Below are 16,845 nucleotides of genomic sequence, written 5' to 3' on the forward strand. Positions count from 1 at the left end.
CCAGTACAGCTCTGCCAGCCCATATGTTACTCCCTTGGTGCAGGCCTGGGTGCGGGAAGCAGCCCCCAGCGCACCCGTGGGTGCCCCCAGCATGGCCTGGGACAGCCGAGGCGGAGCCCTGCGTGGCTCTGCCCCAGCAGCTGCGCAGGGTCTGCAGCACTCGCATCGGGAGCAACGTGAGCAGTGCCAGAGCACAGCTGCGCATGCACGTGTGAGGGCGTGCACGCGCACAGGGCCGTGTGAGCACGCGCAGGGGCACAGGCACAGGATGGCGTGTGTGCCTTGCATGGTGCCAATGGCTGGGGGTTGGCTGGACACCCCCACCCAGGACACCCGTGTCTCGAGGGCACCCGTAGCACAAAACACCCACGGCACAGGGGCACGGGGGCACCAGTGTGGCTTGGGGCACCCGTGGCCGTGGCAGCCCTGGGAGCAGGCGGCAGGGACGCCCCACGCTCGGGTGTCTGCGCTGTGCAGCGAATTCCCTGTGACAGGGTAACGTGATTAGGGGCGGGAGGTGGCAGCTCAGCCCTCTAATATGCTTATGCCAAGGCTCCGCGTTCTGCCCCTGATCTATTATTTAGCGAATCCATTTCAATAACGCAGGCTCCATGACGAACCGCCTGGCAGTAATTCAATTAGGGGCGCTCCCAGCCCCGCGCCAGAGTTAGAAATGCAGAGCAGTTTGCACATGGAAATTGCTTGCAAATGAATTTTCCTTTAATAAGGGGAATAGCTCGGTGTAAAATTAAACTGTCAGTAGCGGAGGCGCGCGGGGCATTACCAGGGGAGCTGCTGCGCGGGGCCTGCGCGCCCTGGTGCCGGGGGAGGAGACCCGGCCAATTATTGGCAATAAACACTCACCCGGCTCGCGGCTGGGGCGGCTGCGGCGAAGCAGCAACTGATGCGATTACACTCGCCCCGGGGAAACGGCGTATTAATGTGTCCGGGGAGCGGGGGGCGCCGGGGATCCCTCGCCAGGGGTTACTGGCAAATGATCTATTCATTACCGTGCACTGACCTCGCGGCACGCACAAGTGCTGGGCGGACCCGCAGCTTAATCAAGCGGAGAGCGCGGCGGGGATGAGCGCTGCCGGGCGTGGACATGGTGAGGAGTGGGCAGGGGCTTGTGCCCCCCCAGAGCTGAGGGGCTGGGGGCATCTGAGACACACGGGGCCGTGCAGGTGTGCGCAGTGTGCAGGCAATGCTCACCCCCGATGCCTGCGGTGTGTGTGTGCACCCCCGGCAGACACCCAGTGGCCCTGTGTGTGGCTGTGCACAGAGCTGTGCAGGCGTGTGACAGCCGTGCCTGGGGGTGTGCGGAGCACCAGGCTGTGAACTGGGACCAGACGTGCTGGTGCTGGGGGCCCCAGGCAGCGCCCAGCCCTGGGGAAGGCTTGGACCCAGCCCCTGCGTGATGCTCTGGCAGGGACAAGGTGACCCCGCCGCAGGGACCCCAGCCCAGTGCCATGGGGGGAGCTGCCAGCCCCCAGCCCCAGCTGCCGCCCTCCCCCTGAGACCCCCCCGCCACGGGGGCCTCCATATGGGCCTGGGCCAAACTCTAGCCAAATGGGCCGGGGGGGGGGTTGCATTTCAAAGCCTCCGACTGTGAGCAAACGCTGCTCCCTCCTCCCGCGCTGCCTCCCAGCCCCGCGCCCCGCTGGCCCTGGGTCAGGGCAGGGCTGCTGGGGACAGCCCCGTCCCCTTTCCCAGGGACGGTGGGGGCAGCCCCAGCCTGTGGTGGCCGCTGGCATCCGTGGAGCAGCCAGCAGCAGTGGGATGGGAGCAGGGGATGCACTGGCGAGGTGCCTGTGCCGGGTGGCCTCATGCAGGGGCTGGGGATCCTTCCCGAGGGCGCTGGGGCGAGGGGTGCTGCAGGGGGAGGCCGTGCTGGCCAGGGCATGGGGGGGGGAGTGGAGGGGAGCGGGAGCTGCGGCCAGACCTGGGGCTGGGAGCAGGCGGGGGCTGCGGGGAGCGGCCCTGGACCCCTGCCCCACGGGGCCATGCGCTGTCAGCTGCAGCCAGGCGAGCGTCCGCACAGCCTCCCCGGCGTGGGAACCGCGTCCCGCCGCAGGGTCGGGCAGGGCTATTGTGCAGGGCTGTGCGCCCGCGCCCGGCGGGGGCAGGAAGCGGGGCAGGCAGCACCGTCTCCCCGCTGCCGCTTCCTGCCCCGCGCCACAAATAGCCCTGCCCGGGCGACGGGGCAGCCAGCGGGGGCAGCTGCCGGGGGGCTCTGCGGGACCCTCGCCCACTGCTGCCCTGAGCAGCGCCCCCGGACCAGGGCAACCCCTGGAGTCCTCATGGCCCCTGGGGGTCCCAGCCACCGTGGGGAGCGGGGGCCGGGTGGGAGTCAGGGACCCTCTGGGGGTGGCTGTGGCTGGGCCGGCCCCTGCCCCGCTGCCGCAGCACCCCGGGGCCCCTGGGGGTGGCCGGGTGCCGCGGCGGGGCCGGCACTGCGACCCGCAGCCATGCGGATTCAATTAGGGCTGTGAGCGCGGGGACTCCAGCTCAGCCCCTCGCCGGGGCAATGAAATGAGGAAATGGCTCGTCTGAGCCGCTGACAGCTCTGGGCCGCGCTCGGAAGATAAACGACCGCGGGATTAAAGCTTCGCACGCTGACAGGGCGCACCTGAGCGAGGAGCAGGGCTGGGGCGGCCACGGGCAGGGTGTCCCGGGACCCTGACACGGCAGAGGGGCCGAGGGGGGCCGGGCAGAGGGCTTCTGGGGTGCCCAAGGGGCGAGGGAGACCTGGCGCCTGTGGGGTGCAGCTCTGGGAATGGGGGTCCGCAGGCACAGCGAGGCCTCTCAGGCCCCGAGTGGTGCCAGGCTGGCAGTGACACAGGGTCTGCAGGGCACTGAGCGATCCCGGCCCCGCAGACCCGGGCTGGAGCTCGGTGAAGCCTCCCCAGCCCGGGAGCATGATCTGGGAGCACCAGCATCAGCACCCTGGGGTGCTCAGGGCCGGGCTCAGGGACAGCAGGGCTGCAGTGCCACAGTGCTCTCCTCTGGTGGGACATCGCCTGTGGGGCGTCCTCCAGGGACACGGACGGGGATGGGGACAGGGATGGGGACAGGGATGGGGACAGGAGGCAGCAGGCGAAGGTTGAGCTGGTCTCCCCCCGTCAGGGCTGCAGCTCCACACACCGCTCCCCACCAGTTTCCCGGAGCACGCAGCTGTCCCCACGCCCCACAGCGCAGTCCCGCCAGTGCCCCACAGCCCCACAGCCCCCCGCAGCCCTACAGAGCGGGCAGCAGGGTGCTGCCAGGCAGGGCTGGGGGCTGAGGCCGGCACCAGGGTGCTGGGCACCCCACCGGCTGCCGGGGGGATCGCTGGTGGGCAGGGTGTTGGGGCGGCGTGCGTCGGCACCGCGAGCGCTGGGGCTGCAGCGTGGCGGCAGGCGGAGGTGCGGGGAAGGGGGGGGGGTATCGATCGGGGCTGCCACGCAGCGGGTCAGTGATATCATTAACCCCGACAGGGCTGCCGGGCCGCGCCGCCGAGAGGTTAATTAAAAAGAAAAGTTCAACGAAACGCAGCAGCGGTGGCTGTGGGGGGGCCGGCGCGGCGGCACTGGTGCAGGCAGGCGGGCACGGTGCCGCTGGGGGCAGCCATCGATCGCCCCCCCCAGCAGCACGGGCTGTCACTCAGCGCTGCGGTGGTGGAGGGGCCGTGGGACAATGGGGGGGGGACAGGCGGCTGCAGGGGGCCCTGTCCCAAAGCTGTGGGGCTCAGCAAGGAGGGTGCTGGGGCCCTGCCCCATAGCAGGGGGGGCACTCTGAGGGGTGGGGGGCTTGGGCTGGAGCAGCCACAGCGCTGCCGGCTGGCAGCAGGGCAGAGCACCGCCATCCCCACCCTGTCCCTGTCCCCAGCCCAGACCTTGCTCGTTGCCCCCCAGCAGCCACACAGAACCCCCCACTCCTGGGTGCCAGGGCTGGGCAGGGTGCGGGGCCGCTGGACTCAGCTGTGGGGAGACCCCCCCCAGCCCCGGCACCCCCAGCCCCGCTGTGCCCCGCACGCTGCCTCATGTGTGTCTGTGCAAGCGCACGCACGCATGGTCGGGGTATTTGTGAGCCGTGCACGTGGGGGTTCTGTGCCTGCTGCCTGCGTGTGGGTGCTCAGGCACCGTGGGCACGCGCCTGCCTGCACACCCCGGCTGCATGCGTGTGCTTGGGTGCCCCCGTGTGCAAGCCTGGGGCACGTGTGTGCACGTGTGTGGTGCAGGTGGGTGCTCGCACACGCGCTGTGGGCGATGCGGCTGCCGGGCAGTGGGGACACAGCCGAGCGTGGCTGCGTGTGCCAGAGCCTGGTGGCACGTGGTGAGAGGGCTGTGTGCTGGCAGGGGTCGAGCACTTCAGCGTGTGGGTGTTTGCATGCACAGAGGTGTTTGTGCACACACACACACACGTGAATCTGTGTGCGCTGGCACGTGTGGGTGTGGGCATCTGAGCAGCACACGCGGCTGCTTTGTACGCACACACTGCGTGCACCGGCACCAGCAAACGTGCTTGTGCCACCCTGAGCAGTGTATGTGTGTGGGGGGGACACGCTGGGCTCTGGGCCCTCCTGCCCCTCCCGTGTGCCCCCCCGTGCCCCCAGCCTGCAGCCCCAACCCGGCCCGGAGTCTCCACACCCCCACGTGCCTGGCCGGGTGCAGCCCCGAGCCGGGGGCTCCTGCTGCCCGCGCCGCCCGCTCCCGCACTCCCTAAATCAATTCCGGGGTTATTGAAACGCCGCGTCTCCGTCTGGCGGCTAATTGCTTGTGATCCCTAATAACGCGCGAGGCGGGCCCCTCTCCCGCTCCGCAGCCACGCTGCGCCGTGGCACCACCGCACCTCGGGGCCATGCCGGGCCTCGTGGCGGGGCCGTGGCTGCTGGGGGCCGGAGGGGGGGTCCCGTGGGGGGGTCCCGTGGGCAGCCCCGGCCCCGGGCGCCGGCTCAGGTGGGCGCCCCCCGGCCGGGCGTAATCAGTCCCAGCAGGGCCGGCCGGAGATGAAAGGGGCGCGCTCCCGGCCCATCCATCACCCTGTTTGCTTGGCCTGCTCCCGCGGCCCCGCGGCCGGGCCCTAAGTACCTGCTCCTGACACGGCCCATATTTACGAGCCCCCCCGCGCCCGGCCGGGGACCGGCCCGCGCGTTTAATGGGCTTTGTAATGGCAAATTACAAAGTGTTACAAGGGGAAGATTAATCGGCAGGGCTGAGCCCGGCTCATGCCTGCAGGTAACCCGATCGGCCGGGCCAGCGGCAGGAATGCGGCGCTCCCGGCACGCTGACCCCGCTCGCCTGGGGACGTTCCTGGGACACGGGGGTCGCGGGGACCCACCCGTGCCTCTGCACCCACTGCCATGGCCCTGCAGCCCCGCACCCAGCCGGGATGGATGCGACCCTGTCCCCCAGACCCAGCCGGGCACCACTCCAGAGGTCCCTGTCCATGGAGAGGTCCCCAGCGTCCCCAGCCTAGCAGGGATGCTGTCACCGTGTCACCACGCTGTGACTGGTCCTGGATAGGTGCCACCTGCTGTCCCCACACCGCAGGCACTGTCACAGGAGGGCCCATCCCCAGGGACACATGGGTGCCCCCCAGCCTGGGGTGAGCAGAGGGGCTTGGTGGGACGGGCAGGCAAGGCAGGCTGCTTTCACCTGCACCCGGCCACGCCGTGCCCTGCCCCATCCCCTCAGTCCTAATGCCCCAGAGGTGCCCGGTGGCCACCCAGTGGGCTCTGTCTCCCCCACCACGTCTTTGCCCAGCACAGCACAGAGCACAGCACGGCACAGAACAGCATGGCACATGGCACGGCACGGCATGGCATGGCACAGAACGGCACAGAACGGCATGGCACAGAATGGCACGGCATGGCACGGCACGGCACGGCACAGTATGGCACGGCACAACACGGCAAGACACAGGGCACAGCTGTTGGGCTCTCGAGTTACTGAGGCTGGGCTGGTCCTGGGGGTGCGGCTGGGGGGAGCGGGGCCTGGGGCAGGGAGGGGCAGGGAGGGGCAGGGCCCCCCCAGCGGGTCCCCCACGTGCTCTCTGTCCCCCTCGGGACAACACGGGCCAGACCCTGGCCGGGCAGGGAGGATGCAGGACAGACCAGGGCTAAGAATAGAGCTGGGCTGGGAGCGGGAGGAGGAGGAAGGATGGGGCTTCCTCTGCGACGGCTCTTCTTCCTCCCGCCCAGCCGCTGCCATGCGGCACGGCGCGGCACAGCCCTCGCCCTGCGCCAGGTCGGGGCCTCGCCGCGGACCCCGGGACTGCCTGAGCGTGGGCTGGGGAGGGGAGCACTGCTCTCGTGCCTGCTCCCAGCCCTGGGGTCTCCCCCACAGGCTCCTGCCCACTCGGCATCCCCTGCCTGCTGCGGGGCAGAGCCAGCCCAGCTGGTGGCTTCTCCAGTGCCCAAAGTGGGGCTGGAGCCGTCCAACGACCGCAGCGGGGAGCTGGGGCTGGGCAGGCACCCGCCGGCAGCAGGAGATTGGGGTCCCCGGGCCCTGTGGCAACGACCAGCGGGCAGACGGCCGGGGTGAAGGCTGAGGAAATGCCCTGGGCCGGGTGCTGGTGCAGCTGCAGGCGCCCTGTGCAGGGATGTGACCACAAATGTCCCGTGCAGGGAATCCAACCAGGGGCACCCCCCCTGAGCTCTCCCTCCACAGCACCTGCAAGAAGGGCTGGCAGCGGGTGCAGGACCACGAAGCCTCGGATCAGCTCCACATGGCCCAGGCAAGGCTGGGGCTGGTGCCGGGGCTGGTGCTGCCCCGGGTGTGCCGCTGCTGCAGGGGCCTGGGCTGGGGACCGGGGGGGCAGGCGCCAGTCCCGCTTCTCCCCGTGGCTGGGAGCACCGTCCTTCTGGGCACGGAGCCGCTGGCTCCACTGGGACCGGGGGCTTCCTGCAAGGAAGGTGGGACAAGGAGGGGAAGACAATAAAACCCAGGAAATGCTCTGAATAGCAAAGGTAACTGCTCCACCGAGCCCTTGTGCCGCCTCTGCGCTGAGTCAAGCCGGAAGCATCGGGCAGATGGAGTGGCTGAGCAGGGACTGGGGCCTGGGGGCCCCCACAAGGCTGCCCTGTCCCCATCCCCATCCCCATCCCCATCCCCATTGCCATCACCAGTGCCAGCGCCATCCCCAGTGCCAGCGCCATCCCCATCCCCATCCCCATCCTGCAGCCCCACACTGGACAGCACCCGCCGTGCCTCAGGCCGGGGCTGAGCCCTCGCACAGCCCTTGCTGCTAGCTGGTGTTTCCAGTCTTGCAGTGATTAGCCCTAAAAGCCTGACCCCACGTCCCCCTCATTAAACTGCTGCCCGTTTTATTGCTGGGCAGTGTGGTGGGGAGCAGTGGGGGAGGCCTGGAGGGATGGGGCTGGGGCTGGGGACAGGGCTGGGGACAGGGATGGCAGGGTGCTGTCTGTCCCTGAGTCAGCCAGGCAGGGCTCCAGCACAGGGGATGCAAGGACAGGGGCACAGAGCAGGGCAGGGGACCCCTGGCCAGGGGGTGCAGACACCCCCAGTCATGCCCTGGATCCCTCAGGACAGGAGGGAAGCACCCCCAGGCACGAGGGCTCGGGGGCACCCCAGGTCCCATGCAGGAGCTGAGCTGCCCGTGTGTCCTTCAGCTGCCCTCACCCGTGCTGGAGGTGAAGCCCCGGGGCCGGGCACTGTCCCACGGCTGCTCCGTGCCCACAGCACTCGGCCCCAGCTCATCGCCTCCCGGGGCAGGTCCCAGGCCAGCGTGGGCCCCGACGGTGCCCTCGCGCGGGGCCGGGGCTGTGGGTTACGGCCAGGCACGCTGCGCTCCCCCAAGCCTCCCAGCGCCGAGTGATTTATGGGCAGGGGGAAGCGCGCGGTGCAGACAGATCGGGCCATAAAACCTCGGGGCAGGAAGTCTCGCCAACTTCAAAGGCCGCACAGGGCTGTGGCCGCAACAATAGCGGGGCCGACGAGCCCAGCGCTGTGGCACCCGCGACGGCAGGGTCCCGGGGACGCGGGTGGCACCGCAGCCTGCGTGCACCCCGTATGTACACCCCGAGCACGTCTGCACCCAGCCTGCCTCCAGCCCGCACACCCAGGGCACGCATCCGGCACGTGCAGCCCATGCGAGCACCCCATGAGAGCGGCTCCCGTGTGGGCACTGCAGTGGGAACGGGGCTGGCTGCGGCGAGCCCAGCACCACGTCCCGTGGGCACTGAGCACCCTCCACGGCGGCCCCAGCCTGCAGACCGCGGTGGGGTACGGGGATGGTGGCCCCATGGCGCGAGTGCAGCCCCACACGCATCCCGGTGCGCATCCCCCCGCACCGTGCCCGGCGGCACGGAGGAAGGCAGGGTGGGGCGCGGGCGGCGCGGCCTCGCAAACAAAGGGCTGGAGGAAATGCCGCCGTCCAAGATAAACCGGGAAAGGTGAGGGGGTGCCCTCCCGCCCCGCCTGGCCGTGCTCCCACGGCCTCCAGCCCTGCCTCCCGTGCGCTCCTGCACGGGGCTGGAGGAGAAGGGCCTGGAAGTGCCGGCCCCGGCACCTTTTATGCCAGGGCAGCCACCCTGTCACTGCCCGCACCTGGCGGCGCTGGGTCCCCAGCTCGTCCCTGCAGCCAGGGCTGGGGCCGGGGCCACCGGCCAGCACCGTGCCGGGGCTGGTGCAGGTCAGCCTGGGCTGCCCCGGGCTTGCTGTGGGGCCTGCGTGGTCCCGGTGGGGACAGGACTGCAGCAGGGGGGTGCTGGAGGATGCAGGGGGCTGAGCTCCGTGCACACCCCAAGCCCTCCCAGCCCTCCATGGCTGCTGCTTTGATGCTCTGGCTGGGAGAGAGCCCTGCGTGCCCAGCGCGGCTTTCCCAGGCCCTGAGGCTGTGTCCCACGGGGCTGGGGCTGCCGTGGCCCCTCCGTCCGCAGGAAGGTGCCCCCCCCGCCCGGCCCCACTTTCCCACGGTGCCGGGCATCCCGGTGCCAGCCTCCGGTGCCCACATCCTCGGGAAGCCGGCAGGAAGTGGGCGCTGCCCCCCCGCTCACCCCAGGTCCGCTGCCTCCGCGGGGGCTCGGCGGGGGCTGGTGCGGGACCCCGGGGCCGGGAGCGGCGGTGGCGCGGTGCCGGAGCAGGGCCGGCGCGGTGCCGGGGGGCGCGTGGGCACAGCAGGCCGGCCCGTCAGAACCGCACGGCGTCGTTTAAAGACGATCAGGCGGTGACAGGAATTAAATTGTGTTTTGATTTTCTCATTAGCCTAATCTCCAGCGCGCCTCGTTACGGGGTAATTTCCCCGCTCCGGCATGACAGCTCATTCCCACCATGACAGCCATATGCCAGCGTGCCCGTGCTGCGCACCGGTGGTCACCAGGGTGCCGGGGAGGGACAGCCATGCTCCCCAGCAGCTCCAGCACATGCATGTAGGTGGGACGTGGCCAGGGTGCAGGCTGTGGGGTGGCACTGTCTGGGCCCCGGCTCTTGTGTCCCGCGGCGCCCCATCCATCCGCGCCCCGCCGAGAGGCGCTGTCAGGTCCCGCTGTGCGCGGGCTGGCAGCCGAGAGGGGCCCCGCGGCGCGGCCTGGCAGCTGGGCTGGCAGCACGGTGCCGCGGTGCTGGCAGCACCCAGCCGAGGCCGGGAGCCACGCTGAGGTCTGCGGGGGTTCCTGGCCTGGGCACGGGGGCATCGCAGGGCTGGCCCCACGCACCGGGTCCCCAGGCGCTGCCCCGCTCACCCCGGCAATGGGGTGTGAAAGCCGTGGCAGGCACGGGCAGCTCATTTGTCTCTGTCAGGAGCCAGCACAGGAGACGGTGCCACCGAAGCGTGGCGGGGACAGCAGCGGCGAGCGGGTGCTCGACACCACCCCACTGCCCAGTCCAGCTCAGGACAGGGCAGCCACACGGGGATGGGCCCCTCATTGGTGCAGCCGGTGCCAGCAGCATGGGGGTCCAACCCCTGCACCGCCTGCAGGGCAGGGACAGAGATGTGGGGTGTGAAGCCTTCAGAGGGGCAGTGCCGTACCCCTCTGACAGGCACCACAGCCCCACAGCCTCCCTGCGGGGCCCAGGTCCCCTGGCACCCCCTGCAGGACTCACGGCACCACCCGTCTCCCTGAGGTGCTGCTGGAAAGGGGCAACGAGCACAGCAAGGGGCATGGGGGGGCCTTGGGGAGGGGAGGCCAGCAGGATGGGGTACACGAGGCAGGGCTGGTGCTGCCCTGCACCCCGGGGCTACAGGGGCAGGGGCTGGGGGCCATGTGGTGGTAGGGCTGAGGGGTCCCTCGGGGGCTGAGCCGTCCCGCTGACTGACACGCGGCCCCTCGCCGAGGTAATCCTGCAGCTGAGCCTGTCCGTTACGGCCTGCACGGGGCCAGGGCGCTGGGACCGGCACGCCTGGGGCACCCCCATGTCACCGCCTGTCCCCGTCCCTGCCCGGTGTCACCACGCGGGGCTCAGAGGGGTGGCTGCGGCCACCGACCCCGAATCCCCCAGCCAGGCCCTTGGGCAGCCCCAGACGGCTCGGGGCTCAGGGTGGTCGCTGTCCCCGTCCGGAGCCGGGCTCGCTGCCGGGGACCCCACGCACGGGGCACCAAACGGTCCCTCGGGTCCCCGCATGGCCGTGGGGTGCCGCAGTGGGGCCGGGCCGTGCCGGCCTCCCCGGGCAGGGCTGTGCGGCCCCCGCAGCCCCCCGGATTAGGGCCGGGCGGAACGGGGGGCTCAGGTTTCCCTCTCTGCCGGGCTGGAGCCTGGTGCCATTAGCCCCCTCGGAGCATGACGCGGGGGCAGGATATCAAAGCGCCTTCGCCCTGCACTAAGCGGCGTGACCGCGGCTCGCAGCCGGCCCCGACGGCCGGGCTCGACGCGGGGCCCCGGCCCGGCCCCCGGCCCCCCCCCCGCGCCCCCGCCCCGCCGCCCCCCGGCACCGCCCGCGGCCTCTTGGGGCCGGGCAGCGGGCACGGGGGCTGCCGGCACCCCGCGACCGCCCCGCGCCCCCCGTGCCCGCCCCGTGCTCCCGGCCCCCCGGGCTCGTCCCGCGCCCCCGGCCCCCTCCCCCGGCCCCCCCGCGGCTGCGCTTGGTTTGAATTAGGCTCCGGGGCTGGGCGCGCTGATAAGCGGGGGCGCGGGGGGCGCGGGATGCGCGGGGGAGCGCCCGGCCCCGGCCCCGGCCCCGCGGCGGTTTCCTGCTCTGCCAGAGCCGCTGCTGAAAGACGCGGGGGCGCCCGGCCCCCCCCAGCCCGGCCCGCCCCGCCCCGCCGCCCGCCCGTCCGTTTGTCCCTCTGTCCGTCCGTCCCTCTGTCCCTCTGTCCCTCTGTCCGTCTGTCCGTGCGCTCCACCGGCTGCGCCGCCGGGGGTACTGGGGGCAGCGGGGGCCCCGTGTGACCCCCCCGGGATGCGGGGCCGGCCCCAGCGCCCCCGTTCCCCGGGGCGTGCTTAGCGGGGGGGCCGCGGCCCGGGTGAGGGATGGCCGACAGCTGGGCGGGGGCGCGGGGCCGGTAACCGGATCCCCCCGCGGCGGCGGCGGGGTCCCGGGCGCGGGGTCACCGCGGAGCCGGGGGCCGGGGGCGGCCCCGCCGCGTTGCTGCCGGCGCCGGGGTCCCGCGGGGGACGGGGGGGGGGTTCCGCGGGCACCCCCCGGGCTGACCGGGGACCGGGCTGCGGCACGGCCCCGGGGCTCGGCGGGGGGGGGCCGGGCACCTGTTCCCCTGCCCGGAGCGGGGTCCCAGCCGCCGGGACGCGTTAACGGGCGGCCCCGGCCCCGCGCCGCCGCCCCCCCGCGCCCCAGATGGCTGCGGGAGCGCCCCCCCCGCGGCGGGGCCGCCCCGTTCCGCCGCCCCCCCGCGCCCCGGGCCCGTGCCTTCATCACGGCTCATTGTGCGCGGGCGGCGGGGGGCGGCGCGGGGGGGCCGGGCCGGGCGGGTGCCGCATCTGCGCTCGGCCGAGGGGCTGCGAGCACCGGCACCGCGGGGAACCGGGGGGGGGAAAGGAATGAGGCTGGGGGGGGCCGGGCCCCTCAGCACCGCCCCGCACCCCACAGCACCCCCACGGGGCACCCCCCTGGCTCGGCCCTGCACCCAAAAACTGTTCGTCATGGCTGAGTGCTGTGTCCCCCCCTGTACCTCTGCACCCCCTCCCCACGGAACCCCCCCAGGCTGCACCCCCCAGCACCCAGCGTGGCCCCCCCGCCAGAGGGACCCAGCAGCAACCCCCAGCCTCCCCCCGCCTCCCACAGAGAGGGGAGGCGCAGAGGATTTTCAACAGTTTTATTCAAAAAATAAACTCAAGCAGGGGGGTATTAAGTTAGGAGGAGTGGGGTAGGGGGGCAGGAGCAGGGCTGCGCTGCGGGGGGGGGCAGCACCGCCCCCAGCCCCTACCTCCTCTTGTCCTTGATGCTGTAGTGCAGCAGGAGGGGCGCGGGCTGCAAGGCAAGGGGGGGGGCGTCAGGACAGCAGCAGCACCCCAAAGCCATCAACCCATGCGCCAGGGCCCCGGGCAGCAGTGACCAGCGGGGGGGCTGCTCGGTGAAGTTGCCCACCCCTCCTGGGATGTGCCCCCACCCTGACCTGTGTGGGGACGCAGCGCCCGGCAGCAGGGAGCGGCGTTATCCAGCATCTCGGCTCCCTGCTCCCCTGCTCCGTGGCCTCAACCGAGCACTGCCCCAGCCCAAACAGCCCCCAGAGCCCCCCCATCTCCCCGCCCAGGGCAGGGGGACCGGAGGCAGCGGGTGCCCGTCCCCCCATGCCACCCACCTTGCCGAACCAGCGCGAGAGCCAGAGCTGCTTCATCGTCATGTGGTCGGGGAGCAGCTCGCCGCCGAACAGGATCTGCACCTACGCGTGGGGGCACGCAGTCAGCCAGGGCCTGCGCCCCCCCCCCCCCCAGCTCCCACCCAGGGTCTGCGCCCCCCTGGACCCCCAGCCCTGGGCCCCACTCACGTGCTGCAGCGGCAGCCCCAGGCGGTGACACAGGACCCTCCGCAGGTGCCGGATCTGCGCCCGCACGGAGCACCTCACGTATTTATGCTGCAAGGGGCAGAGGGCTCAGCGCGGGGTGGGTGCTCGGCAGGGGGCCCCAACCCACCGCCCCCTCCGGGATCAGCACCGGGCCGAGCCCTCGCCCCTGCACCAGAGGCACCGAGCCCGAGGGGGGGCTCTGCCTGCCCCCCGGTCCGGGGCCATCCCTAGGCACTCAGCAGCCCCCGGGCGCTCACCTGCAGCACAGCCTTGCTCTTGTCCTTGCTGGAGCTGCGGGGGGAAGAGAAGGGGGAATCTGGGGGATCCTGCAGGGGAGAGGGGCTGCAGCCCCCACCCCTTTCCCCGGCACAGCCTGGGGCGAGTCCGCGGGGGCTCCTGCGCCCAGCCCCGGAGGTGGGGGCTGCCCCGTGCCACACGTCCCCCCGCTCCCCCGTCATGCACGCGTGGAGCTGGGGCTGCAGCGGGGCAGGCGTGCGGCCGGGCTGGCAGCTGAGCTGCAGCCATCGATCCCATTACAGCTCCCAGAGCTGCCACTTATTGACTTTGCTGTCGGGAGCCAGCAGGCAGCTGCGCAGCGCGCCCTCCCCAGCATTTATTAACGCTCGCAGCCGCCAGGCAGGGGCTGCTGCTGGGGGGGGGGGGAGATCTGCAGCGGGGCCGCGCAGCCCCACGGCTCGGCCGGGTCCCCTGCTGCCCAGCAGCAGGATGCACGGTGTCCGTGCTGTCCCTGGCCCTGTCCCTGCTCCCAGCCAAGGAGCAGCGGCTCGGCGGGACCCCCCACTCACCTCTGCTTCTCGAGGCAGAGCGAGACGTGCTCGTCGTAGCGGAAGTAGTGGGCGCGGGAGTGGTCGAAGGTGCTGTAGGGGAGCCCCATGGGGTCGCCCCCGACTGTGTCTGGGGAGAAGGGGGTGGCAGTCAGCCGGCCCCAGGTGCCGGGGCTCCACATGCAGCCGGCTCCTGGCACCGCCACGCTCTGGCCCCGCGCCCCCCTGAAGCCCCCCGGCCCTGCGCCCACCCTCGCCGCTGGGCTGCGTCACCCGGTCGAGGCCGCGGGACTGGTAGAACTCCCGGATCCTCTTCTCTTCACCTGCGGGCGAGAGGCAAGCGGTGCTCAGGGCTGTCCCCTGCCCCCTCAGATCCCGGGGGCTCCCCGACCGCCCCTCGCCCATCTCCCTGCTGCGGGGGGGGTCGGCAGCACTGCCAGAAGCCGGGTGCCCTCGGGCAGCCCCACGGACCTGCAGCAGTGCCCCGTCTCGCACAGCCCCGTCCCTGCTCTCGGCGTCCCTCAGACCTGCTCCCGCTCTCCCTCCCCACGTTTTTGGGTGCGGGGCCCACGCCGCACGCTGCCTGCACGCTCCCAGCGCAGCACAGACACATCTCCATCCCGCCGTGACAGCGCCCGGAGCCCCTCCGCCTCCCCCCGCTGCTGCGGCGAGCTGACATTTCCAGAGACGCGTCCCCAGCGCCTTCCCCATCCCCGTCCTGAGTGACGGCGGCTAATCTGGAGCCCCCCCGCCAGCGCCACTTTGCATTCATCACCACCCGCCCGCCGCCCGCCCTCGCTGCGCTGTCGCTCAGAGCCTGGCCCTGGGGACACCGCTTGGAGCTGGCCCCGGCTCCCAGCCCCACGGCTCAGCACCACCGAGCACAAACCGGGCACCAGCGCCCGGAGCAATGAGGGGGGGTCGCAGAGCTGGGCTCAGGCACCTCCTCAGCCAGGTCCTGGCCTCCCTGCTCTGCTCCCTGCCACATCCCTGTGGGGCATCCGAGGGGCAGCAGCGGGTCCCCTGCCCACATTTGCCACTTGGGATGTGTGGAGCCATGGCCTGGGCACCCCGCAGCACCCCCTCCCCAGCCGTTTCCCAGGGGCGCAGCCCGCGGCCACTCACTCTCCTGCAGGCCGGGCACCAGCTTGTAGACGATGTCCTGCATGACGCGGTCCAGCTTCAGGTTGAGCAGCGGCTGCGTCTCGTGGATCTTGGTGTTGCACATGGGGCAGTACTTGCTGGTCTGCAGGTACTTCACGATGCAGCTCTTGCAGACTGCGGCCAGAGGCAGGGGGTCAGCGGGGCCAGGCGCCCCCGGGCAGGGGGCTCGGGGGGGGGGGGGGGCGCGGCGCCCCGCGGGGACTCACAGGTGTGCAGGCACTCGGTGATGGTGGTGGCGTCGATGAAGTACCCGGCGCAGAGGCAGCACACGATGTGCTCGTTCAGCTCCTTCATCTTCACCTTCACCTCCTCCTGCGGGGCGCCACGGCGTCACCCGGCCCCATGGAGAGGGGCCCAGGGCGGGGGGGGCTGGGGGCAGGGGCTGGGGGCAGGGGCTGGGGGCACCCCGGGCACCCCCTGCCATGGGACGGTGCTGGAGCCCCGCCCCCCGCTCACCTGGCCACGCCCACTACACATAACCCCGCCCCCTCGCCTGTGCCCCGCCCCAGACCCCGCCCCTCACCTGCCCCCACCACCTTCACGTGGCCCCGCCCCTCACCTGTGCCCCGCCCCCTCTGCTCCTGACTCCGCCCCCCCCACCCGGGGCCCCGCCTCCCGCCCGCCCCGACCCAAGGCACGCGCCCCGCCCCCTGGCCCCGCCCTCCCGCGGCGGGGGCGCCCGGCGCATGCGCAGCGCGGTGGGGACGGCGCCTGCGCGGCCCCGGCGCCCCCCGAGCGGCGGGCGCGGCGCCTCTTCCGCCCACGCATGCGCCGGGCGCCCCCGCCGGCCCCGCCGCCCGCCGCCGCTCGCCTCGTTCCGGAGCGGGTCCATCTTGTAGACGGCCTGGAGCTGGTTCCGCAGCCGCATGGCGATCGCCATCGGGCCCCCCTGAGGAGGCGACGCCATCTTAGAACCTCCTCCGCCTCCCCGCTCACTTCCGGGTTCGGGCCGGGGGCGGGGCCGGCGCCACGCGCGGCGCGACTACAGCTCCCGGCGTGCCCCGCGCGCCTCGCCCTGCGCCAGCCGCGAGCACGGGCGCCCCCTGGCGGCCGCGGCGGGAAGCACGGCCGGGCGGCGCGGCGCTGGCCCCGGTGCTGGCCCCTGCCCCCGCCGGGCCGAGCCGAACCGAACCGGGCTGAGCCGAACCGGGCTGAGCCGAGCCGAGCTGTGCCGAGCCGAGCCGCGTCGTTCCGTGCCGTGCCGAGCCGTGCCGTGCCAATCCGTACAGATCGAGCCGAGCCGTGCCGAGCCAAACCGTGCCGTGCCGAGCCGAGCCGTGCCCGGTTCTCTGCCCCAGGGCCCTGCGCCCCCGATCCCGGCACTCCCGGGGCTGGCGGCGGGGCCCAGTCCCGGAGCCTCGCGCCCCCCCCCGAGCCCTCCACGTGCGTCCCCCCCTCCCCACGTGGCCGCCCCGCCGCCGGCAGCCAATGGGCGGGGGGCGCCCTGCGCCGCGGCCAATCAGCGCCGGGCGTGGTGCGGCCGGCGGCCGGCAGGGGGCAGCACGGCACCGCGGGAAGGGCGAGGGGGGGGCTCCGGGGGCAATGGGGGCACGGGGGGGGCAACGGGGCACCGGGCACCAATGGGGGCACCGGGGGCAATGGGGGTACCTGGGGTATAGGGGGCACCGGGGAGGTAATGGGGGCACCGGGGACAGTGGAGGTATCGGGGGTACCTGGGGTACAGGGGGGCACCAAGGGCAATGGGGGCACGGGGGTGGCAATGGGACACCGGGCACCAATGGGGGCACCGGGGGTAATGGGGGCACGGGGGGGCAATGGGGGTACCTGGGGTATAGGGGGACACGGGGTGCGATGGGGGCACGGGGGGCAATGGCGGCACCAGGGGGTACCGGGGGAGCGGGGTCCGGGGGTGCCGTGGAGCGGGCTGTGGGGGGAATTCCCGCCGGGAAGGGGGAGATGGAGGACGGGGGGCAGGGGGCAGCGGGTGGGCGCCCGGCGGCGGGGGGGTGCTGGGGCGCCGCGCCCTGCCCGCAGTCC

General features: G+C 72.5%; 1 protein-coding gene across 1 annotated transcript; it reads right to left on the reverse strand.

Moving 5' to 3' along the window:
- Positions 1-12,199: 12,199 nt before the first annotated feature.
- PCGF1 (polycomb group ring finger 1) lies at positions 12,200-16,033 on the reverse strand. The gene is made up of 9 exons (XM_082760199.1): positions 15,659-16,033; positions 15,054-15,159; positions 14,809-14,961; positions 13,935-14,006; positions 13,705-13,813; positions 13,156-13,189; positions 12,881-12,967; positions 12,695-12,775; positions 12,200-12,363 (listed from the first exon to the last, which is right to left on the reverse strand). Exons 1-9 carry the CDS (start codon positions 15,752-15,754, stop codon positions 12,316-12,318), a joined length of 786 nt encoding a protein of 261 aa, XP_082616325.1. The 5' UTR covers positions 15,755-16,033; the 3' UTR covers positions 12,200-12,315.
- Positions 16,034-16,845: the final 812 nt, after the last annotated feature.

This window comes from Aythya marila, assembly GCF_965140915.1.
Source record: "Aythya marila genome assembly, chromosome: 4".
Lineage (NCBI taxonomy): Eukaryota > Metazoa > Chordata > Aves > Anseriformes > Anatidae > Aythya > Aythya marila.

What these genes read in the sequence shown, in the direction of transcription:
- PCGF1 (XM_082760199.1), bottom strand. Translation starts at nt 15,754, where the DNA reads ATGGCGTCGCCTCCTCAGGGGGGCCCGATGGCGATCGCCATGCGGCTG. An exon ending in GACGCAGCCCAGCGGCGAGG is followed by an intron (nt 13,814 to 13,934) that starts GTGGGCGCAGGG and finishes CCTTCTCCCCAG; the next exon opens with ACACAGTCGGGGGCGACCCC. An exon ending in TCTCGCGCTGGTTCGGCAAG is followed by an intron (nt 12,364 to 12,694) that starts GTGGGTGGCATG and finishes CTTGCCTTGCAG; the next exon opens with CCCGCGCCCCTCCTGCTGCA.